The sequence below is a fragment of the Malus sylvestris genome, chromosome 16 (assembly GCF_916048215.2).
Source record: "Malus sylvestris chromosome 16, drMalSylv7.2, whole genome shotgun sequence".
NCBI lineage: Eukaryota > Viridiplantae > Streptophyta > Magnoliopsida > Rosales > Rosaceae > Malus > Malus sylvestris.
This window is the reverse complement of record NC_062275.1, coordinates 2,527,363-2,551,200: the sequence shown is the minus strand read 5'-3', so window position 1 is coordinate 2,551,200 and position 23,838 is coordinate 2,527,363. Positions and strand designations below refer to the sequence as shown.

Here is a 23,838-nt window from a genome sequence, read left to right as displayed (position 1 = left end):
AAAAACCTTGGTTGGTAGGACGGGCTTATACGCCTCTCTCTCTCTCTCTCTCTCTCTCTCTCTCTCTCTCTCTCTCTCTCATCATGGCCACTTGATGAGTGAGATGAACACGGCGTATACGCTCGTCCCATGCAAGTGTTTCCTCGAGGCTCCTTTTCGGTGCTTTGGTCAATTCCCAATTCCCTTGAAAAAGATTCTTAACTCAATCTTGCGTTCAAAGCAAAAAAAGTAAAAACGTTCCCCAGTTATCCTTAAAGGACGAAACTGAAACACTAATCTTTCAATTCATCGGCGTATACGCCCTTTTGATGTACGTATAAAATACCAATATTTCTGAAACCTTTGACACATGATATTGATGAACTCTGCCCTGTGCTCTCCACTGATGTCCCCGTACTCCGTCATAACGTTTTCAGGGCTGTGATGGTGTTTCTCATGTGCTCTTCCCCTCTCCAATCAAACGTTTTAGTAGGCCTACCTATTTCTCAGGCACCAACCTTTTCTCACTCGGTATCACTCAACACACTCCCCTTACACACCATTTCACATGGATGACCTATTTAACGCGAGAAATTTACCTATACTGACTACCGTGACATTCCAAATGAACACATGGTATCGCGTTATTAGTTCAGGATGCTACTTTGGCGTACTAGGAGCGCAAGCCTCTCTCCTACATATATATCTAGCTTCTTGTTTTGAGTTTTCACTTTTCACATGCGCAGAATCAGACCCAAAAAAACAGAGAGTTATGAAGCAAGGGAAGCTCACTGTAGTTGTCAAAGAGCTTTCCACAGGCCATTTTCATGTCAAAATCACCATCATCCTCTCTTTGTCCATGCTTTTCTTCATTTTCTTTTTCGGAATCTTCGTTAACGATCACACGAAGAAATTCCTGAGCTCAGATCAGATCGTCCCTCAGCTCAACACATTCACCCCACTCTCACCTTGGCCTTCCTACACACATCATTGCCAGTGCAACTTTTCTTTGTCTTCTCGCTTACTGCCCATTAGTATTTCAAGTCCAGGAGGGTCGACGTCGAAATATTACTTAGCTCCCAAGGATCTATGGCATTCCATGAGTGACGAGGAGCTCTTCTGGCGAGCTTCGATGGTGCCACAAGTCATGGAGCACTCGTATAACCGAACACAAAAGGTGGCGTTTATGTTCCTAACAAAGGGACGATTGCCATTGGCGCCACTTTGGGAAATATTTTTCAGAGGACATGAAGGCTTCTACTCTGTTTATCTCCATTCAAGACCAGACTTTAAGATCGAGCCACCGGAGTCCTCGGTGTTTTACAAGCGCAGGATACCAAGCAAGGTCAGAACTTTATGTTGAAGTATGCATCAACTTTTACGTCGGAAAATTGACCAAATGAAAAACAATATATAATGATTCGTTATAACATGCAATTTGGAGACATTATCGGTTTGATTAGCAGTAGATTGTTGGCCCGTCTCTTTGAAATTTTGACATGTTAACAATGGAAATTAAACAGTAATCAGTGGGATTTGGCATGCAATTCATTAATTTCTTCATGAAACTGTACTCTGCAGATCGTTGAGTGGGGAAAGGCAACAATGGTTGATGCGGAGAGGCGCCTATTAGCCAATGCCTTACTCGATTTCTCAAACGAGAGGTTCGTTTTGCTCTCTGAATCATGCATACCCCTCTTCAACTTCACTACAATCTACAACTACCTGATCAACTCCAACCAAACTTTTGTTGGCTCATTCGACGATCCAAGACACATTGGTCGCGGGCGTTACAACCCGCAAATGTTTCCAACCGTGACGTTGTCAGACTGGCGGAAGGGCTCGCAATGGTTTGAAGTTCACCGGAAGCTTGCGGTGGAGGTAGTTTCCGACGTGACATACTACCCTAAATTTAAGGACCTTTGCCTGCCTCCTTGCTACACGGATGAGCACTACATGGCAACTCTTGTGACTAAAGTTGGCACTGGCATGAACTCCAATAGGAGCATTACTTGGGTTGATTGGTCAAGAGGTGGCTCGCACCCTGCAACTTTTGTGAGGAAAGACGTGACAGAAAAGTTTCTCAATCGGTTAAGAGATGGATTTAATTGTACTTACAATGGTGGCGTGGGTTCCATTTGCCACCTTTTTGCAAGAAAGTTTCATCCAAGCACATTGGAGCCATTGCTAAGAATCGCTCCACGTCTATTTGGATTTAACAACTAAAATTGCAGATGTGTGTGAGACCAGTTAGCAGTTGGTCAAAGTAGTATATTCATCACTTTGCAATTCGAGTTCAAATCTCTCTTTAAACTCCTAAGTTAAAATAGTTTAGAAAATTGTATTTTAAAATTAAAAGAAAAGAAAACCAACTAGAATGTATATAATATATATATATAATCATTTGTATGAAGTAGGTTGGTTGGTGTATGGATGTCAAAGAAACTTGCAAGCTAAACAAGTATGATAATCTTTGCTTGCAGACTTTGAAATTGTAATTCCGTGTTTCTCCTGGACGATTTGACTCAATAATATAGTATTAAAAATATATTATTGAACACGTGTAATGCTTGTGACAGCAGAAATTTCTCACATTATTCTCTCTCCTAAGTGTAATTTTATTTATTTCCTTGAAAAAATGACAAGTTGATGGCTTCAACATAGTAGTCCATCATTCTAGGAGCTGGGAAGACTCACATAGGGATTTTAGTCTCTCTTGTCCACCATCTTATGATTCACCACAACAAAAATCAAATCTAGTACGTACTGTGTAAAATACAGACCTAAAATTTGTCCCTAACTACTGAACCACCTGATGGTGGTTCTCTCTCCGTAAATATATTTTGATATCCTTTTAGCTTCATCCCCTTATCATATAAAAATGATTGAGACCATAATTAAAAACCATTATTCCTTTTTTCCTTAGCAGAATTAGGTGGTTTTTTACGAGTAATAAGTCTTTTTTTAATAAATAAATTATAGTATGACATGTCAGTATATCATTTTTGTGATTATACAAGTTATATTTGCTTACCTAATAAGGTTAAATTATACATATAAAAAAGTCAAACAACGTGGTCTCCACAAACAAAGATAAATTTCTATTGGTTATATGTTGTCGTGCACCTTCGTTGATTACTTTTGCACAAAAAATTGCCAATTGGAGCAAAGACTAGCTTTAGACATGGTTTGGTATTGAGGTGATTTTGAAAAAAGTGGCTATAAAAAAAAGGAAAATTAACGAAAAGTCCAAAAAAACTTCCCTTTTCATGAAAAGTCCTTTTTAAATGTATAGTGAATAGTACTAGGGAAATGTATAAATGTGGTTTTTCGTTAAAAGTGAACAGTACCGGGAGTGTTTCGTTAAAACTCCCATAAAAAAAAGCTAGGAGTTTTTTTTATGTTTGGTAAACATTCAGCTTCAGCTTTTTTTCACTGATTTTGGTGAAAAAAAGCAAAAAACACAAAGCTGCAAAACCCAGCTTTGAAAAACCAGTTTTTTTTTCATATCTGTTTTACATAAAAGTTTATCAAACACTATAATACTGATTTTTTTTTTCAAAAGCATTTTTACAAAAAAGTTTACCAAACACTTTGCTGTTTTATTTCACAGCTGCTTATTCTCATAGCACGCATAAGCATTTTTTTTTCAAAGCACAACAATACCAAACCAGCTCTTAGCCTAGGAGAAGAGCCTCCGCCTTCCCCAGTTCCCTCTTGCCCTTGCATTCAACAGCTACTTGTTTGGCAAACTGTTATCATCCATGGATTAATAAGCCACCGGAATGGACAAGGACTTTGTCCTTCTACTTTTTTTTTTTTTTTTGGTTTTGCTTTAAGACCACGGACACCAAATTTTACCTTCCAACTGAAATTAGAGTCCACCACCACGACCAAGTAGTTGGGTAAATTAATTTTCATTGCCATGAAGAAAATATATGCATGTTGGTATTCCCGTTCCATCCATTCCATAATGTTTGTACCATACTTAATCAATCTCGAAATTACTAAGCACCGGTCAACGTTATACTGTCAAGGACCCAGAAGAGTTTCCCTCCAACCAGGAGGTCAATCACAGCGCGACACATGTCGACATCAGAAGCCAATCATAGCGCGACACGTGTCAATATCAGAAGCCAATCACAACACGACACGTGTCAATGTCAGAATGAAACTAGAAACTCTCTTCTATAAATAGATATCATTCTCTCACAATATTTCCTAATGTCATTTGTACTAAATCATTCACTAGTACTCACTAAAGGAGAGCTTGAACCTATGTACTTGTGTAAACCTTTTACAATTAATGAGAACTCTTCTACTCTGTGGACGTAGCCAATCTGGGTGAACCACGTACATCTTATATTTGCTTCCCTGTCTCTATCCATTTGCATACTTATCCACACTAGTGACCGGAGCAATCTAGCGAAGGTCACAAACTTAACACTTTTTATTGTACCAAAGTCATCGCTGATTTTGTGCATCAACACATGATAAGGAAGCATGTTGTAACAACTAATTTGAAAGTGCTTTTAAAATGATTGAGACCGCTTTTAGAGGAAAACAATTTAGTTCCAAAAACAATTCAAGGGTTTAGTCTAGTAACATTTTGTCTTCATTTAATTAAAAAATATCTTAACTCCGACTCAAATAAAATTGCCAAAAAATTGTATTTATACCATCTGGTTTACAAAGTCATGTATACGAACGATAAGAGAAATGCTAAGGAGATTATGTCAAAAATGGGACTTTCCGCCACCTCATTTTCTTAGTACAATTTTCATGCAAATATTACAAAATATTGTGAAAAAAACATGAGTTGACGGAAAGAATTGTTGAGGATAGAATGGTTCCAAAAACATTTACACAAAAAACGATTTTAATCACTTTTAAAACAATTCTAAACGAGTCCTAAATTTGTTTTCTTTTTTCCTTGTTGATTTTTATTATTAACAAGTCATGTCTCTTTTTCCTTATTGATTCATAAGTCAATCCACATGACGGGTTTAGTCTAGTAATATTTTATCTTCACTTAATTAAAAAAATGTCTTAACTCTAACTCAAATAAAATTGAAAAAAAAAATGTATTTATACCATCTTGTTTACAAAGTCATATATACGAACGATAAGAAAAATGCTGAGGAGGTTCATTTAAAAGTGGTACTCTTTGCCACATTATTTTTTTTGATACAATTTTTATACCAATCTTACAAAATATTATACAAAAAATATGAAATGACGGAGAATCTCTTACCATGTCGTGGACAATAGTTGCGATAAAAAAGAAAATACGATCGATGATTTGGCGATGGCGAGACATGTGTAAGTAGTCCATTGTGGAATGTTGAGACCAATGCTTTATTAGCCCGACACCCTCGCACCTACTTTTGGTGTAGAAAATAAAACAGGGATAAGCGCCTTGTTGTCAGATGCTCGTTTACTTGGACAGATTATCCACAGTTTTCTCACTCTCATTACTTGTAATTTGTATCTCAAAAGGAGCAAAAGATAGGGTAAAAAAATTGATGGGATTCGCATCTAAATGCCTTATAATTTGGTTAAAGAATAATGATAGGAACACTAAATTTATAGATAAAGTTTTGAAAACTAAATAATATAGGAGTTGATGATTGATTTATTACTTATACGTTGATAAACGTGCTTATTCTTATTGGTGACATATAATTTAATTTACAAATTTAGTATTCAAATTTGATCTCCCTAGCATTACCCTTTGGTTAAAACCAAACAAAACACAATACTCACATCATATATAAAATTGAGTTCTTGATAGAAAAAGTTAAAGGTGACTCTCTCAAAGTAGGATTTTTTATGAACTCTCTGTCACCTTATATTTTTAACATAATATTTTATAATATTGACACGTTAATTGTGCTAAAAACATGAAGTGGTGAAGAGTCTATGGAGTGTCCAACTTTTAAAAGAGCCTTCTTAGCATTTCCCTATGATTAATGAATATAATTCACCGTCGAAAATCATTGCAACAACAGCTGAGAAGCTTTTTATAATGTTTTTTTTTTAATATATATTAGTATTTTTTGGACTTTTTAGTGTTCCCCGATATATAGCATATATAAAAAAATTTAGTCATGAGATCTTCAGTTATCAGATCCATTTGAATCCCGATTCATCTGATACATGTTCTATATTGTAGTCAGTGTTCAAAATATCCACAAATTGTTGATATTTCCATTGAAATATTGGAAAAATCAAGACTCCATATGGAGGGGGAGGGGGTAAAACGAAAACTTCATCCTATATCAATGAAATATAATGAATATTGACAAAATTTCATAAATTTTTTGTAGGAATACAAAGTAGATTTTGAACTTTTTTTTGTGAGAATTTTTTTCTTTAATTTCGACTAAATCTGAATGAGTTGATATACACATCGCATTACAAATTTTCATATAAAAAACAATCCATATCAATACCGATATTGAGATATATCCATCGATATTTTTACCTATATAGATATTTTAAACCTAACTTTAGCAATAGAATTTTCGTGTAATTCTTTCCTCTATAAATTTATAATCACGAAGTTTCCTTCTTCTTTTATTTTTTTCTGCATCGATTCTCATGAAAAGGAAAAGAGAATAATAATTCGAGAGATTGAATTTGTCAAAGATAGCATGGCAATGGAAAAGCACCGTCGGCCTGGCCATGCCATCTGGCGTTTTATGGTTGCCAAAGGATCAGGATCCTCTCCTGAGCAGATGGAGAGGATCCTCCTGACCAAAGACATCGGGCCGTTCATTTTTTATCCAACGGTTTTGATTATTATAATTTTTAAAGGGTCCCCTGTTTGTAACCGTTGGATAAAAAATGAACGGTCCGATGGGCCTGATCAGGAGGATCCTCTCCATCTGCTCAGGAGAGGATCCTGATCCGTTGCGAAAAGTCTGGAGGCGTTTAAAAGGTCGAACGAAAACGTGTCAAGAAACTGGAAGCTGCGTTTCTCACGCGGACTATTATTCTTATTATTGTTACTTAATACTTTTTATTAAAATTATTAATTGGCGGCTTTTAATATTGTAATTCAAAGTCCAATTAATCCCAAAAAATAACGCCTCCGTCGTTTCATAATTCTTCACCGTAACTGTCAGTAAAACGACGGCTCCCTAAAAAAAAAAAAGAACTGTTATTCTCTCTTTTTTCTTTAATTTGTTTTAGATTATATATAATATATTTAATTTACACAAAAGAGCTGTTATTATCCCTTCCTGTCTTTCACTTTCTTTTTGGGTTTTTCTTGTTGACCAATTCTGATTAGGTTTCTTCTTAAATATTCTAGTTATAATACTAAAATAAATTGAGTTCAGGTAAACTTAATCGGTTAATTAATAATTAAATTAAAATTTAATTTTCAATAATCGTATTTTTTTTTAACAAAGGATAATATTTAACTAAGGGATTGATGAGGTAGGTTAAGTCTTACAATAGACTTGCCATAATAATGCGGTTCAACTTTTTAACTTAACAACAATTGAACCTAAGACTTATAAATAAAAATGAATACCGTTATACCGTAGTACTAATATTTAAACTTAACATGGTTGTTGAAAATACCATAATTTTCAACAACCATGTTAATTTTACAAAATTTAGTTTAAAAAAAAAAAGAAGATTTTTATAGTATTATTGTACTTTTTTTACCTTAATTACGATTAATAAAATAAAAGGTTTCTTTCCAACAAGTATAATAAATACTTTGACAAAAAAAAAATATATATAATAAATAAATTCCAATAATAAAAAATGAGAGTTTACTTGAAACTCAAATTCCAAATTTGTTAGACAGATTGAGATGGGAGAGCTGCACCCCCTACCTCGTCGCCATGGTCTAGAAGCTTCAAAGTCATGAGTTCATATGACCTTATAGGTTACCAGCCTTCCCCAACCCATAAATTTAACCCAGACGGAGTCCGATCTCTCCTCTCTCTCTAACTTCTCCCTTCTTCATCCCTATCTGCTTTGTACTTCAATTCCTGCCACGAAAACCTTCTTGTTTCTGGATTTGTTCAAAGTGATTTGCTTTTGGTTTCTGATTTATATACATATATATATATATATATATATGTCTATCAGAAGCAGCTTCTTAGCAGGAATCCCGTTATATGTTCAAGAGGCATATTGATATTTCGAAGTCTCGGAGTTCTCCTGGATTTCGAAACCTACAATCTAACTTGGTATTTGTCAAATTTCTTATCCCACAAGTTTGGCTGGACTTTTTCTTCTCGATCAACCCTCTGAAGCCATAACAGAAGCATTGATCATATTTTCTTGTAAATATTTCTGTTGTTAGAATGAAGGTACTAAATCAAAACCCTTTAAACTTCTTCTCAAAGCTCTTCAATTTCCAGCTCAACCTCCTCAATCTCCTCTTCTACTTCCTCCTCTTCGGCGGCGGTCTGACCCTCGGAATGGTGCTCAGCTTCTACATGAAAGACTTTTCCTTGAGTCTGCAATTAGCACAATTCTCCTTCTCGACCTCAACATCTGCATCCAATCCGCACAACCTAATGCCGAACGTAAAAGCAGTCCAACCGAACGAGAGCTATCGTCCTCCTCGTATAGGATTGAAGGAGTATCTAAAGCCGCCGGAGGTTTTCCACGACATGGACGATGTGGAGTTGCTGTGGAGAGCTTCGACGAGTCCTCGGATTTCCGAGTATCCGTTTCCCCGTGTTCCCAAGGTTGCCTTCTTGTTCTTGGTAAAGGGTCCTGTTCTTTTGGCCCCGTTGTGGGAGAAGTTCTTCAAAGGACATCAAGGATTGTACTCGATCTACGTGCACTCGAATCCATCTTACAATGGATCACACCCGGAAACTCCAGTTTTTCATGGCAGAAGAATTCCTAGCCAGGTCAGTTACTTTTCCTGCATAAATTTATTTGTTAGCTATCCTGCACACCGTGATCTGATGATGATTTTGGAGTGCTAATAACAATTCCGTAAATAATTAGATGCCGCAAAGGTGAGATTTGGAGGGAACATTAGTTTTGAATGAAAGATTAAGAATCCATTAAACAATGACATGATTGTGTGAAGTTGATTGACTAAAATGTTTAAACTACAAACCTTGTTGGCAAAATAAGATTAAATGCTTGACAGAGCGCCTGCTCTGTTTTAGACAATCCACCTACTTGAAAGCACATATTTGGTCTAGGAGCTCATGCCTTCAAATCATCTTAGTTCTCTTAATTAATCACCCGATTTGATCGATTACCATCCTAATGTGTAGAAAACCTTTCCGTAATGGGTTAATCCGTACTTGATTTCGAAATGTGTTAATCCAAAGAGCATGACATGGGCCATTTGTTTAATTAGGCACATTAATTCAGCCTAGTAGATTAACAAAACGGCATTGCTAAGCGCACGTAGCAGCAGTCGATGATTTTCTTTTTCCGGCAGATTGTTCATTTAATGGCAAGATCGTTCTTACTAATTTTTATACATTCTAAATGTAATGCAGGAAGTAGAATGGGGAAATGTGAACATGATTGAGGCAGAGCGCCGCCTGTTGGCGAATGCTCTTCTCGACATCTCAAACGAACGGTTCGTTCTGCTCTCGGAGTCATGCATTCCCCTCCACAACTTCTCCACCGTCTACAATTACATCATCCGCTCCAACGAAACTTTTGTGCAAGTCTATGATGATCCAAGCTCGGTCGGGCGTGGCAGGTACAGTTTTAACATGTATCCACAAGTCTGGTTGAATCAATGGCGAAAAGGGTCGCAATGGTTTGAAATGGACAGAAGCCTCGCCATTGAAGTTGTCTCGGATAGAAAATACTTCCCGGTGTTCCAAAGTTACTGCAAGGGATCATGCTACGCAGACGAGCATTACTTACCTACATTTGTGAACATGAAATTTGGGAAGAAGAATTCGAATAGGACTTTGACCTGGGTTGACTGGTCGAGGGGCGGCCCACACCCTGCCAAGTTTACTAGAACAGATGTGACGATTGATGTTTTGAACAGCTTGAGGAATGGGACTTCTTGTATATACAATGGAAGAGTATCCAACATTTGTTACCTGTTTGCCAGGAAGTTTGGGCCTGAAACGCTCGAGAGACTACTGAAGTTTGCGCCGAAGCTCATGGGATTCAGCAGATAGAATCATTTGACATACGAATATTTCAAACTACTTTCATCTATGATGACTAAGATCATAGTCGTTGTCCAACAAATTTATATTCATTATTCGATTGATTTAGTGTAGGGTAGAAAACAAAAATGGTCCTGTTTCTGTTTATAATTCAAATCCCTTCATTCTTACATTTCTGGTAAGCTACTTTTATTTTTGTTTATCTTGAAAGCAAAGTGTTGATGGTGGGTTAAACTGCTTCCAAGAACACCAATTTCAAAGGCTTCGGCGTCTTGCGCATATTTTATGGAATTGTGGACTGAAATTGAACAGAAGGTCTTGAGTTTATAGTCGTGAAACATTTTTTAAAAGTGAGACTCTTTATGATTCTCTGTCACCTTACAGTTTCACGTCAATTATCGAGCTAACATTATAAAATATTATACAAAAAAAACGAGGTGACACAGAGTAGGTGGGAAGTCCCAACCAACATTATAAAATATTATACGTTAATTATCGAGCTAACATTATAAAATATTATACAAAAAAAGGAGGTGACACAGAGTAGGTGGAGAGTCTCAGCCAACATTATAAAATATTATAAAATAAAAAAAAACGAGGTGACATATAGTAGGTGGAGAGTCCCAATTTTTTTAAGTTGTTGATGTCAATCTACATCATGCTACATAAAAATTTGGTATTTCGGTTAGAAAACACTGAGACTCGTCTTTTTTTTACTGTTATTGCTTATGTAAACCTTTTGACTCGTTTAGAGATGCTCTTCATTGCCACAAGACCCTTTGCGTTCATCATGCAATTAAGAAAAATAGGCTGATGGGGACAATCACATCGATCCTAATCAAAACATGTCATTGGAATATATGGACTTAAATCATCTTATGCCCTTAAGTCATTTTTATTTGAAGCTCAAGCAATCGTTATTTGTTTTCCAAATGAAGAAAAAGCAGAAAAACTTTCCTGTTATTAAAAAATAAAATCAAACAAGAATGTAACCAAAAAATTAGGCCACAATCAGGCATTGAACAGTATTGGAATGACTAAGCTAATCAAATCTTTTGAAATCCATTTTTTATTTTATTTTATACAAACTATTTTAGCTAAGGTAATAAATCTCCGTTTCTTTTATTTTCCCGTATTTTCTAGTGCATTAATCTCAAATCCTTAAAATTGGTACAACAAGAAAAAGCATTACATTATTTACCTTATATACAAAAGTAAAATAAGATCTTGTATTTACTATTTCATTGCAGACAGGTCCCTGTCAATTGCCATGGTGAACAACAAAGTCCTCACAGCAGATAATTTCAAGGCCAAATCTTCATAGCATGTGATATGTTTATGTTTCAGATTGCTTTGATTTCTTAATCCCAAATTTTGTCCGCTAATCGTCTTGTTTTTTATGATTAACAGAGGTTAATTATAACAGGTTTATAATTAATCTCTTTGTAAACATGAAGGCTCAAGATCCAAACTCTCCAAGCTTTTTACCAAAATCCTTCAATCTCCAACGCCACCTCCGCAATCTCCTCTCACATTTCCTGCTCTTTGTTTTCGGATTAACCCTCGGAGTTGTACATAGCAATCTCAAGGAGTTTTCATTTGGCAGTCTACAATTCGCACAGTTCCCCTTCTCACCTATGTCACCTCCTCCTCCATCCAATATTTCAAAAACCCTAATGCCAAATGCAACCTCCCCAACAATATCCGTTGTTGCGACCAACACATCCGCTTCGTCAAGTCCTCCCCGCATAGGGTTGAAGGACTATCTGAAACCACCGAAGGCGTTTCACGACATGAACAATTCGGAACTGCTGTGGAGAGCTTCCATGACTCCGCGGATTCCAGAATATCCATTCCATCTCGTTCCAAAAGTTGCTTTCATGTTCTTGACAAGGGGGCCTGTTGTTTTGGCAACATTGTGGGAGAAGTTCTTTGCAGGGCATCAAGGTTTGTACTCAATTTATGTGCACTCAAGTCCGTCCTACAATCACTCATCGTACACCGAAACTCCAGTTTTTCGTGGCCGGAGAATTCCGAGTCAGGTCAGTTTTTGTTCCCCTATTGTCTGCACTAAGTAAATGCTATATTTCTTTGAATTTTTTTTTTTTCAGAACTGAAATTGTAACTCAAGTTTCATCACACAGACTATAAAACCATAGAAGTAAATTAATTTTTGACTACCTACCTTTACACCCTCTGCGTTGTTTGTTTTTAAATTTCATAAGGAGTCCTAACTTTCAATATTTCACACAAAATTTTAAAATTATATTACTATCTATGCTTGTTAAATTGTTTGTGAGACAGATGTGGGATCCCATTTTGGATTAAGTATATGTCACACTAGCCGCACTAAGTCATACAATCAGACATCTATGAATAATTGTAATTCTCAAGTTCACCAAAAAAAAAAAAAATTGTAATTCTCAATAATTTCCACAATATGGGTGGAGCCAATTCGTCTCACTATTTTCTGTTCTACAACATGTACCATTTGCAGGAAGTGGAATGGGGGAAGGTGAGCTTGATCGAGGCAGAGCGCCGCCTCCTGGCGAATGCTCTTCTCGACATCTCAAACCAGCGTTTTGTTCTGCTCTCAGAAGCATGCATTCCCCTCTACAACTTCTCCACTGTCTACTCCTACCTTATGAACTCCACCCAAACTTTCGTCGAGGTCTATGACGATCCCAGTGGAGTGGGACGTGGCCGGTATGAACTCAGTGACTACCCGGGAATCACAATCGATCAATGGCGAAAAGGGTCGCAGTGGTTCCAAGCGGATAGAGACCTTGCCCTTGAATTCGTATCGGACCGAAAATACTTCCCAGTGTTCATGAAATGCAAAGACTACTGTTTTGCAGATGAACATTATTTGCCAACGTTTGTGTACATGAAATTTGGAGCAAAGAATGCAAATAGGACGTTGACCTGGGTTGACTGGGAAAAGGGTGGCCCACACCCGACGGAGTACAAGAGCGAAAATGTGACGGCGGAGCTTTTGAGTGACCTGAGAAATGGTTTTGGTCGGAAATGTGAATACAATGGGAGGAGTACGGATGTTTGTTTCTTATTCGCAAGGAAGTTCCCGCCAACTGCTTTGGATAACCTGCTCAAGTTTGCACGGGAGATCATACACTTCAACACATAGATATTCATGGCTACTGTACTCTTACTGCTTCAGAGAAAAAGAAAAGAAGAGAACAAACTTCAAATTAGCAAATTACAACATATAGGACCACAATATTAATTCTTTTTTGTTTGCAGTCTAGAAATTAAATCGTTACTTTCATGGTACAAGATCAATTAGTAAATTACAACATAAGCCACCATGCGAGCCACCATGCGATGGTCTGGTTTGACTATCAACAATTAGGCCGAGCATCATTACTTTCTGACCGTTGTAACAAGTTGGCAAAACTGACAATTTTATAGCATGAAGTCTCAGGGGCAAGCCTTGTCAACACATCAACCCTAAGCCACATGTTGGTCATCAATAGGAGCAATAGCCTACGAAGGGACATAAAACTATCAGACCGAGCGCTTGGGAGTTGGTTTTCTCGTACCCCAGGCCCGAGGAAGATGCTCGGTACGTGTTAACCTTAACGAATGTCACTTTGGTACCATATGTCGACTAAAGAACAAAGAAGTAAGTGTTGACCTTAACGAATGTCACTTTGGTACCATTTGTCGACTAAAGAACAAAGAAGTACGTGTTGACCTTAACGAATGTCACTTTGGTACCATTTGTCGACTAGAGAACAAAGAAGTAAGTAACCAGCTAGTCATGCCTACCTACTTGGTTTATTAAATACAAGAGCGGCCCACATCCGATGGAGTACAAGAGCCCAATTGTGATGGCGGCTCTTATGAGTGGCCCGAGGAGTGGTTATGGCCGGAAATGTGCTGAGACTTGCATCGCAGATTATCATGTACTTCAGCACATAGATTCAGATTGTTACATTTCCTTTTTGTTAATATTAATCCTAAATCGATTTAATTAAACGAAATCCCATTTAAGTTCAATAAAATCGTTGCTATCCATGTAAATAAACTAGCACAAACGAAAACGAGAGATTAAATAAGCGGGCAAGAGAGCCGAAGCCAAGACACCGTTAAAAATGGTTGGTGGTGCGATCACTGACTTGCTCCGTAAGTGTCCTCCGACAACGACGGCGACTCGGACATGGATTCAAAGCCCGCCTCGTGACTCGGCGAACCAGCCACGCCCCGAATCTCGTCAATCATTTTCACCACCTGGCTCATCTTGGGACGTTGATCAGGCGAAGCCGCCGTGCAAGCCATTGCAATCTGCAAAAGCCCCACCATCTCCTCCTCAATATCCTTGTACCTCATCAGCTCCAAATCAAACACCTCCGCGGTCCATTCTTCCCTGACCACAGACTGGACCCACCTGGGCAGGTCCACAAGCCCACCGTATCCTCCCCCGGACCCGCCATTATCCACCACGGAGGGACACTTCCCCGTGAGCAGCTCCAGCAGGAGAACACCGAAAGCGTACACGTCTGATTTCTGCGTCAACTTCCGACCGTCCAACGTCTCGGGAGCGCGGTAGCCGCAGGATCGCGGAGCGGACGACGTGGCGGGCGGAGGAGGCACGAAGACGGAGAGTCCGAAGTCGGAGACGCGGGCGTTACCGGTCTTGTCTAAGAGGATGTTGGTGGACTTGATGTTACCGTGGGTGAGCTTAAGCGGACTGCACGAGCTGTGAATGAATGCCAAGCCTCGAGCCGCTCCGGCTGCGATTTTCAGCCTCGTTGTCCAGTCCAGCGGAGTCCGACCGGGTCCACGGTTTCCTGTTCAACTTAGCCCTCATAAGTTCACGATAATTACAATTAGGACAATTCATGTAAAGGCGTGAAATGCTGCGTAGTTGGGCGCTTTTTGGTCATATTCAGGCGGAAAAGAAGGAAAATGAGCGAGCAAGAAACCAAGACAAAAGTAAAAGAAAAGACAGAACAGACACAAAATTACAAAAAAAGCCCCTACCATTTGACCCCGTTTGACCTACACAGTACAGAACCGTCCACTCATCCGTGGGATGATTGAAAATTCGAAATAGTGTAAAATTGAAAATAAAAAACGCAGGAAATTGCAACCCAAAATTAAACTATAATTTTTTTTTTAAAATTCTTGGCAACCAAACAGAAATTAAGCAGGAAAGGTGAGAAAATTTACCGTGGAGAACCCAGAACAGGCTGCCATTGGGCATGTAATCGTATACCAACAATTTCTCCTCCCTGGCGAAGTAATACGCCCTCAAGCTCACAATGTTGGGATGGCTGAGCCGCCCCAGCACCGCCATGTGCTGCTCGAACTGAGTCTTCCCGCCAATCTGAGCATCCTTGAGCCTCTTAACCGCCACCACATTGCCATCGTCGAGAACCGCCTTGTACGCCGTCCCGAACCCGCCTTTCCCCAGCATCTCGGCCGAGGCCCTGAGCAAGTCCTCCAGCTCGAAACGCTTCACTCCTTCGAAGAACACCATCCGACCCCGCTCGTACCCGGGTTGGGCGGAGGAGTAGGGGCTCGACGAGTACACGATCTTCTCAGTTTCTAGAAGCTTCGAGCCGCCCTTGCCCTGCCGCATTTTGGTGCTGAAATTCCGCCAGAAGTAGCAGTACAGGAGCAGCGAAACCAGCACGAGAACCAAAGCGTCGCCGACTATGATGGCGATTAGAGCCTCCGGACTCATTTTCGCGCTACCAACACGGTGAGAATTTCCCGATTTGTTCGGCGCTGATTTCGCGGGCAACGAACTCGGCGACGACGCTACGACGGTTGGGTTAGCAGCAGGCATTACAGGAGACGCAATGGCTCCGTCAGATCCAGGCCGGGTCGGGTCGTTTGATGTACCCTTGCAGCTCTGCACCGGAGACCCGCATAGACCCGGGTTTTCAGCAAAAGCGGTTACGGGGAAAATCGAAAAGTACTTGGGTATTTCGCCGGTCAGACGGTTCGCAGACACATTGAGGTCCTGCAGATTCGGCAGGCTCAGACCCGACAGTGAACCGGAGAAACGGTTCGCCTCGAGCCGGAGAGTGAGAAGATGGGTCAAATGGTTGACCGTTGAGGGAATCTCGCCGGATAAGTTGTTGTAGGACAGATCGAGACGGTAGAGACGGAAGAGAGAGGTTGCGGAGGCGGGAAAGTCACCGGAGAGATCGTTGTAGGAGAGGAATAAGAGTTTGAGGGCGGTGAAGTTGGAAAGGTCCGGAATGGGGCCGGAGAGGCGGTTACCCTTGAGGCTCAGAACTCGCAGCTGAGTTAGCGCGGTGAGTGGCTCGAACGAGCCGCGGAGGTCGAGGTTCTCGAGGACGAGTCGGGAGACTCGGTTATTTGTGCATGAGACGCCGGTCCAGGTGCACGGGTCACCGGAGGTGGAGTTCCAGGTGGTGAGCTTGTTGGATGCGTCCGACGTGGCTTTGAATGATAGGAGAGGTTCGGTATCTGGATTTGAAGAGACGTGGAGAGCAGCGAAGAAGAAGCTCGTGAGGAGAAGAGTGGCCACGGCGGCCATGGCTGCCATTGTTTCTCTGCAAGTGAGAGCAGAGAGAGTAAGTGAGGGAGACAAGTGAAATCTCTTGGGTACCAGTAGTAATTGGTAAAATAAGTTTAATGAGGGTTGGCGGGACGTTGGTGTAATTATTGGGAAGTAGAGGAGTTTCAATGCAATTTACCGATAAAATGACGGATGCCCTTGACCTTTCACTGCAAGCGGACAGTGTGACAGTGTCTAACGTATAAAGCCGTGTAACGCTAGGATTTCATGTCGTTTTACATCGCCTGATAGATATCATAGCCGGGGACATAGGGATAGAGGGAGTGCGATGGGGGTTCATGGAATGGTATTTGTGTGCTGCCGCAGAGTATCATTCCCGGATGGAGGAGGAGCGGAAACGTGGGGACGTGGGTAGAGTTATTCGGGCGCGCTCCGAGATCCATACCGAAGGAGTGATTCTTGTCTAGTAAATCGGACGATCTACCGTACTCGCACGATCTGCCGCTGATGCGCGTGCACTAGGTCGTATGAGTCTGAGGATTTCACATGTTCCATTAAATGAGTTTCTAGTCAACTATGTTATTTATTTTTAATTTACGAGTCCTGTGGATCGACTAAAACAGCCTCGCATAATTAATACGAGGACAGTTTTGCATACTCGTAACAATCACTTGTTTATCTAACGAAGATGTTGTCTCAAATTAATCATGCGATGCAGAAGCGAGTTAAAACACGTTTTGACGCGTAGTATGTTTACAACAGTTTAATACATTGTTACGTTGGCATCATTGTTTTATTTGACTTGCTCGTCCCATAATTTGGATTCTTATCATGTAGACTCTTAACAAAAGAAATAATCTAGTGATTGAGCTTTTAAAGTTTGTTATGGCTTGTAAGAGACATGACTACATCATTTGTAAGACGCTTACTACAAAATTATAATACTTCTTATATTTTAAGTTTTAGTCAATTTCATTTCGATCCAATTCATTGTCAAATAATTTTACTAAAATTTGTCTCTATAGTAAGAATAAGATCAATCTATCATTTTTTGCTTAAAGGCTACTGATGAGTCGATTTCACATTATATTATTTTATCCTATTTTTGTTATGTTTTGGTGAGATTTTGATACTTTGTTTTGTATTTTCAATGTGGGACATGTGAATACTCTAAACAAAAAGTGATCAAACAGATGAATTTGAAGTAATTCCACTAGAGTAGATTCGTGAGTCATTTCAAGTTGTTCGTGTCAAAGTTTCATATTTTTATTTTGAGGTACGTGATCGTGGTGAAGTAATTAAAATCCAATGTGCAGTGATGAAGTATCGACGTTTCATGCTTAAATGTGATTTTTGAACAGTTGCTTCATTACTCTCGCATATGATATTGACAGGATGCTTTAAAATATAGTTTGTTAATGATGGGGCATGTGCATTTCAAAATTTCTAGCGAAACACAAGTTTCATAAAAGCTCATGATAGCCGTGTGTGGCTTGTTGATATCACTTTTTTCTTCTTCTTCTTTTTCACATGTCCAAATGTAGGTTATGTTATCAAAAGTAGCATCAATCGATTCTTAATTTGTTACTTTGGAGCCATATCGTTGATTGTTTTGGTCTAAAGTAGGATTTAATCATAGAGATTGATAGTTTAATCCATTAGAATAATACAAGTGCACTTATAGTTTAATCTATTATGAACCTTTTTCAGCAGTGCGCCATAGAACATTGAAAACGATGGTCGCATGGTTTTATATGTATATATTTGTGCAAAAAATACCAAAGATCTGCTCATAAGAAAAATTCCAGACGATAATTAAAGCCTTCATTCTTAAACAAGCCCAATGGCTGAACCAAGCCCCAAAAAAGCCTTAAAAATCAGTTTTAACTTGAATTGATTCAATTAGGTCTACTTCACGACAAAACCCTACACTTAATGGCATGTTTACGCACCCGTAACCAGAATCAAAATTAGGAGTTGAATTCCGATTACGGAGTATTGAAACGTATACCAAACCTGAGGGAAGAGACCCACACAAAATCAGGAATCCAACTCCCCAAATTGGAGGAATTGGACTCCTTAGATGGGTGAGGTATTTGGACTCCGGGTGAAGGAGGGAATCAGGAATGTATTTTTTATACCTATTATGACCCTCTCATTATTTCTAAAATTTCAAGTCTGCCACTCAACCTAACAGCCCACCACTCCATGCGCACCCTGCCTTCATGCATCTGCGCCTCACTTTCTAGTTGCCACCTCCCCGTGCGAACGTGCTTCACTTCCCATCCCACCAGCTTAAGAACCCCAGCCACGTATCTCGCAAATCGGATTCAAAATCAACCACCCAAACCCAAAAAAATAAACAATTCAAATCCAAACCCACAAATATGTGGAAGCAATCACTCAACAAACCCAGAAATCATGAAATACTTCGCAGGTGGAAGAGGTGGTGCCTATGGGTAGGGTGCATGGGGAAGGTGGAGGTGAGGGTCAGGAGAGGAATGGTACGTAGACTTGCAGAGAGAGAAGAAGTGTTCTATACTTCTATTCAGCTGGATTAGTAATCATATTGATTTTTATTCCGATTCAGGTGAATTAGTAAATAACTTATATGGACTCAACATCATTACTACTCCGATTCCAGACAGTTTTAGTAAACAACTTCAACATGAATCTGATTATGATTCCACCTCATTTCATTTCAACATCAATCCAATTCCTTTCAATCTGGTTATGGAATAGTAGACGCGCCCTTAACGAGTTTTATAGGTGGGTTAAGTTTCCTCCCAATATCTGAAATGTAATATGGCTCCGATTCTCCTTCCCGTCAGTCGGAATACAATCACATGGCTTCGCAAGAATTATTTCATTACACGATCATTCCATTTGGCGACAACATAAATTTCCCAGAGTAAGTTGGATCCTAGCTTAGTTGTGGTAGAACACTTTCGACACCAAATTAGGGGTGGTAGTAGGGTCACTCCTATGTGTTGATCCATTCATATATAGAAAAAAATAAAACAAAAATGCAACGCATACTTCATTATTCAGATTGCCTTACAAAAACACAGATTTGTTCAAGTAAAATACAGGGTTTCTACTGTATTGATACCAATGTGGTAGAAGAATCTGCCGGGGATTTTGGAGGAGAAGACAAGTAAGGCTTGGGTGGTATCTGCAACGAATCAACACTCCCTTCCAACATATCTATCACTTCCTTCATCGTTGGCCGATTTGAAGGATCAGTTTGTATGCACCACAAGTTCGCTATAATCATCTTCCTCGCTCTTACTTTGTCTTCCTCGTTCGTAACATTCTGCAGACCAAGCTCTTCGTCTCGTTCAAGACGCTGGTAAATCCAATGCGGAAAATATATTTCACTTGTATTTTCAGCTTCAGCGCCGATGTTCCTTCTTCCTCCAACCATATCTGAAAGCATCATTCCGTAGCTGTACACATCTGACTTGTGTGAGACCTTCCCAAAGTTTCTAGAAAATACTTCTGGAGCAATGTAACCTGTTGTACCTCTAGCTCCCAACATCGACACAATACTCTATTTCCTATTGCATAGTTTGGCAAGGCCAAAATCCGAGATTTTTGGGGTAAAGTTTTCATCAAGAAGCATGTTGTGAGGCTTGATGTCGAAATGCAAAATTTGTGTTTTGCAACCACGATGTAAGTACTCCAATCCTAGAGGAATACCGAGTGAAATTAAATCCCGAGTTTCCCATCCCAAGTGATGATGATCTTTCTTGGGAGTACTTGCATCAAATATGAACTTCTTGAGCGATCCATTAGGCATGAATTCATATATGAGAGCTCTCTTCGAACCCTCAAAACAGTAGCCCAACAAGGAGACAATGTTGACATGGGAAGTTCTACTAAGGGCTGCTACTTCATTCATAAATTCTTCTCCATCTCCTTTTACTTTGGTCAAGACTTTCACTGCTACAAGACAGCCGTCTGACTTTCCTTTGTAAACAGCACCTTAGCCTCTTTGTCCTAATTTTCCTTTGAAGGAGTTGTCATGTTCTTGACCTCCGAATAGCTATGCCCTTGAACTTGAAGCGGCCCATTGCTCCTTAGAAAGGCCTCAACAATTCGATGATTTTGGATTCGCTTCTTCCAAAAGAAACAGCAGATAACAACTAGAACGACGATAGCAGAAGCTGCACCAAGTGTTAAGGGAGAGTTAATTTGATTGAAGATATGTTATGCAGAGAATTCAATTGACTTTGCCACCGTGCTTAAACGCTTCCATGATTCTTAGAAAATTAATCTAGAGGCATTGGGAATGATTGATTTCCGTACTTCGGTTCTAACGCTCCTAGATGAGTATCCATAACAATTAGATATTTAAACGAAGAGATATCAATCTTACCTAGTCCAAGCATCAATTTCAACTGCTTATCTCTTGCAACATGAATTGCAAAGAAACTGCTGTTAGGTAAATCACAGAAGATAGAAGTGGCAAAATAATGTTACCATTTAAAAAAAGAAGCGTTTTCAATAAGCTGTTTCCTGTTACTAAGAGTTATATCCTTTGAAGAAGGAATCGGATTGTCGCACATCAGAGAGAAAAAAAGGTCATGTAAATGTATATACCTATTTCTCTGGTGGTGCATTTAAATTTTCCCTCTTCAACCAGGCATCCACCTTTTCTTTCACTACATTGAGAACAGTCTGATTTTACCATTTGGAGGGTAAACTCAGCAGTCGATGAAGTGAGCTTGTTGGGTTGAGACGAACGCATGGGGACCTGAATGTTGCACACTGGCGGCGGGGGGCTAGGTAACCTACCGTTAGATATGGTCAGCATTTCCGCAGCCATCAGTGAGTTGTGGATAAGAATTTTTATCTAAGGTGGTGTTGCATTTGAAAAGGGTCAGAGTGTGTGTGAATAATACTGCGTCAGGGATTGGAGAAGCGCTGGGAAGACTCAAGTAGTGGAAAACTCCGTCATTGCAGCGATCCTTTCTAAAGCGGTCGGCAAGGAGACTGTTTTTGATAAAAATCGTAGTTAATAAAGGACCTTCGAATTCATGCAGTATCCCCCTCTTTCAATTGGATATTTGGCCGAGAGGCTACTGAACAATTGACTGTGAACTATCCGCATCCGGGAGGATCTCCCATGCTTTTGAAGGGGAATCTGATGGTGCCAGCTATGTCACTGCAGAATTGGGCTTGAGAATGTTTGGAGGGTTCCGCATCTGAATATTCAGCAGAGTGCAGAACCACAATGTGAGCAAGAACGGAGAGAAGCCACCGGAGCCATCCGAAAATTCTGAGTTGATCAACAAGAAGAAAACACCCGCAGAGGAAGAAAAATAAGATCTACTCCTCCTCTAATTCAGAATAAGATTGCTGAATTGTATAGAGGTTCAGAATTCTTTGTTTGCAGTATATTAAGACGCCAGTTGACTTGGAATTTGGGAGATTGGAAAACTCGCGGGAACTAACCATGTAAAATGTTGCTTGACTGGAAGACTTCCACGGTCTATTAGGGGAGTTTCCTTCTCAAACTTCCCCATTGACCAACACCGGAAATAGTTTGATCCCGACTCTTCAAACCATTCTCGTCATTCAAAAATCCTTGCAACCCCTCTGAACCACACAGATTACGGAAAGGATCGACTGTTCAGTTTTCACTCGTCGCGTCGTGAAACATGTTGCGTTCCGCCATGCTCTCGGGTCTTCTTATTTGTGTGATCACCGAACAGCTTCATAGCTGACAAGCATCTCCTAGTACTAACGTTGGAAATTAATTTAGTAAAACGTCATGACGAATTTGGCCGTTTGTGACTCATTTTCTCTTGCGATTTGATGGTGTAAGTAGGAGACGAGGCAAGAGGGAAGAACGTATCCACAAATGCAAATGTTTCACACATTTTGTTTTGAATATATATATGATTGCGGGACGCGTAGTAGGAGGGTCACTACAAGTGTCTTGATTCATTCATCTATAGAAAAAGAAAAAAAAACAAAAACAAAAATGAAATGCATACTTCATTATTTAGATTGCCTCAGAAAAACACAGATTTGTTCAAGTAAAATACAGGGATTCTACTGTATTGATACCAATGTGGTAGAAGAATCTGCCGGAGATTTTGGAGGAGAAGACAAGTAAGGCTTGGGTGGTATCTGCAACGAATCAACACTCCCTTCCAACATATCTATCACTTCCTTCATCGCCGGCCGGTTTGAAGGATTAGTTTGTATGCACCACAAGCTCACTATGATCATCTTCCTCGCCCTTTCTTTGTCTTCCTCGTTCTTAACGCTTTGCAGACCAAGCTCTTTGTTCAGCTCAAGACGCTGGTAAATCCAATGCGGAAAATATATTTCACTTGTATTTTCAGCTTCAACATTGATGTTCCGTCTTCCTCCAATCATCTCTGAAAGCATCATTCCGTAGCTGTACACATCCGACTTGTGTGAGACCCCTCCAAAATTTCTAGAAAATACTTCTGGAGCAATGTAACCTGCTGTACCTCTTGCTCCCAACATCGACACAATACTATCTTTGCTGTTGCATATTTTGGCAAGGCCAAAATCCGAGATTTTTGGGGTGAAGTTTTCATCGAGAAGAATGTTGTGAGGCTTGATGTCTAAATGCAAAATTCTTGTGTTGCAACCACGATGTAAGTACTCCAACCCTCGAGCAATGCCGAGTGAAATTCGATCCAATGCTTCCCATCCCAAGTGATCATGACCTACGTTGGGAGTACTTGCATCAAATATGAATTTCTCGAGAGATCCATTAGACATGAATTCATAGATGAGAGCTCTTTTGGAACCCTCAAAACAAAAGCCTAACAAGGTGACGACATTGACATGGGAAGTTCTACTAATGGCTGCCACTTCATTCATAAATTCTTCTCCATCTCCTTTTAGTTTGGTCAAGACCTTCACTGCTACAAGACAGCCGTCCTTTAACTTTCCTTTGTAAACAGCACCACAGCCTCCTTGTCCTAATTTTTCTTTGAAGGAGTTGGCCATTTTCTTGACCTCCGAAAAGCTATATCTTCGTACTTGTAACGGCCCGTAGCTCCTTAGAAAGGCCTCTACAATTTGAAGATTTTGGTTTTGCTTCTTCCAAAAGAACAGAAATCTATATGATGATAACTTTCCCCTTAAGCAGCAAACGATAACGATTAGAAATATGAGACCAGCACCTGCACCTGCACCTGCTGAATATACGTTGAAAAT

At 39.7% G+C, this 23,838-nt stretch overlaps 5 protein-coding genes and 1 pseudogene across 7 annotated transcripts in view; 3 read left to right on the top strand and 3 right to left on the bottom strand.

The window, feature by feature from the left end:
* The first annotated feature begins 139 nt into the window (after nucleotides 1-139).
* Nucleotides 140-2,583, top strand: LOC126608798 (glycosyltransferase BC10-like). Its single transcript, XM_050276800.1, has 2 exons — nucleotides 140-1,324; nucleotides 1,561-2,583. Exons 1-2 carry the CDS (start codon nucleotides 548-550, stop codon nucleotides 2,203-2,205), a joined length of 1,422 nt encoding a protein of 473 aa, XP_050132757.1. The 5' UTR covers nucleotides 140-547; the 3' UTR covers nucleotides 2,206-2,583.
* Nucleotides 2,584-7,787: 5,204 nt separating this feature from the next.
* Nucleotides 7,788-10,284, top strand: LOC126608808 (glycosyltransferase BC10-like). Its single transcript, XM_050276809.1, has 2 exons — nucleotides 7,788-8,867; nucleotides 9,477-10,284. The coding sequence occupies exons 1-2, from the start codon at nucleotides 8,310-8,312 to the stop codon at nucleotides 10,119-10,121; spliced, it is 1,203 nt and encodes a 400-aa protein (XP_050132766.1). The 5' UTR covers nucleotides 7,788-8,309; the 3' UTR covers nucleotides 10,122-10,284.
* Nucleotides 10,285-11,548: 1,264 nt separating this feature from the next.
* On the top strand, nucleotides 11,549-13,337 carry LOC126608805 (glycosyltransferase BC10-like). The gene is made up of 2 exons (XM_050276805.1): nucleotides 11,549-12,154; nucleotides 12,610-13,337. The coding sequence occupies exons 1-2, from the start codon at nucleotides 11,564-11,566 to the stop codon at nucleotides 13,255-13,257; spliced, it is 1,239 nt and encodes a 412-aa protein (XP_050132762.1). The 5' UTR covers nucleotides 11,549-11,563; the 3' UTR covers nucleotides 13,258-13,337.
* A 764-nt stretch (nucleotides 13,338-14,101) lies between these two features.
* LOC126608789 (probable leucine-rich repeat receptor-like protein kinase At1g68400) lies at nucleotides 14,102-16,707 on the bottom strand. The gene is made up of 2 exons (XM_050276782.1): nucleotides 15,306-16,707; nucleotides 14,102-14,923 (listed from the first exon to the last, which is right to left on the bottom strand). The coding sequence occupies exons 1-2, from the start codon at nucleotides 16,654-16,656 to the stop codon at nucleotides 14,244-14,246; spliced, it is 2,031 nt and encodes a 676-aa protein (XP_050132739.1). The 5' UTR covers nucleotides 16,657-16,707; the 3' UTR covers nucleotides 14,102-14,243.
* A 2,938-nt stretch (nucleotides 16,708-19,645) lies between these two features.
* LOC126608812 (LEAF RUST 10 DISEASE-RESISTANCE LOCUS RECEPTOR-LIKE PROTEIN KINASE-like 2.1) lies at nucleotides 19,646-21,049 on the bottom strand (annotated as a pseudogene).
* Nucleotides 21,050-22,618: 1,569 nt separating this feature from the next.
* Nucleotides 22,619-23,838, bottom strand: part of LOC126608790 (rust resistance kinase Lr10-like) — a 43,569-nt gene continuing 42,349 nt past the window's right edge. The window contains exon 4 of one of the 3 annotated variants that reach the window (XM_050276789.1): nucleotides 22,619-23,535. In XM_050276789.1, the coding sequence (XP_050132746.1) occupies nucleotides 22,693-23,535 (843 nt within the window). In that variant the 3' untranslated portion in view covers nucleotides 22,619-22,692. Of the gene's footprint in view, nucleotides 23,820-23,838 lie in introns of all 3 variants that reach the window. The other 2 variants (XM_050276784.1, XM_050276785.1) reach the window with 2 other exon arrangements.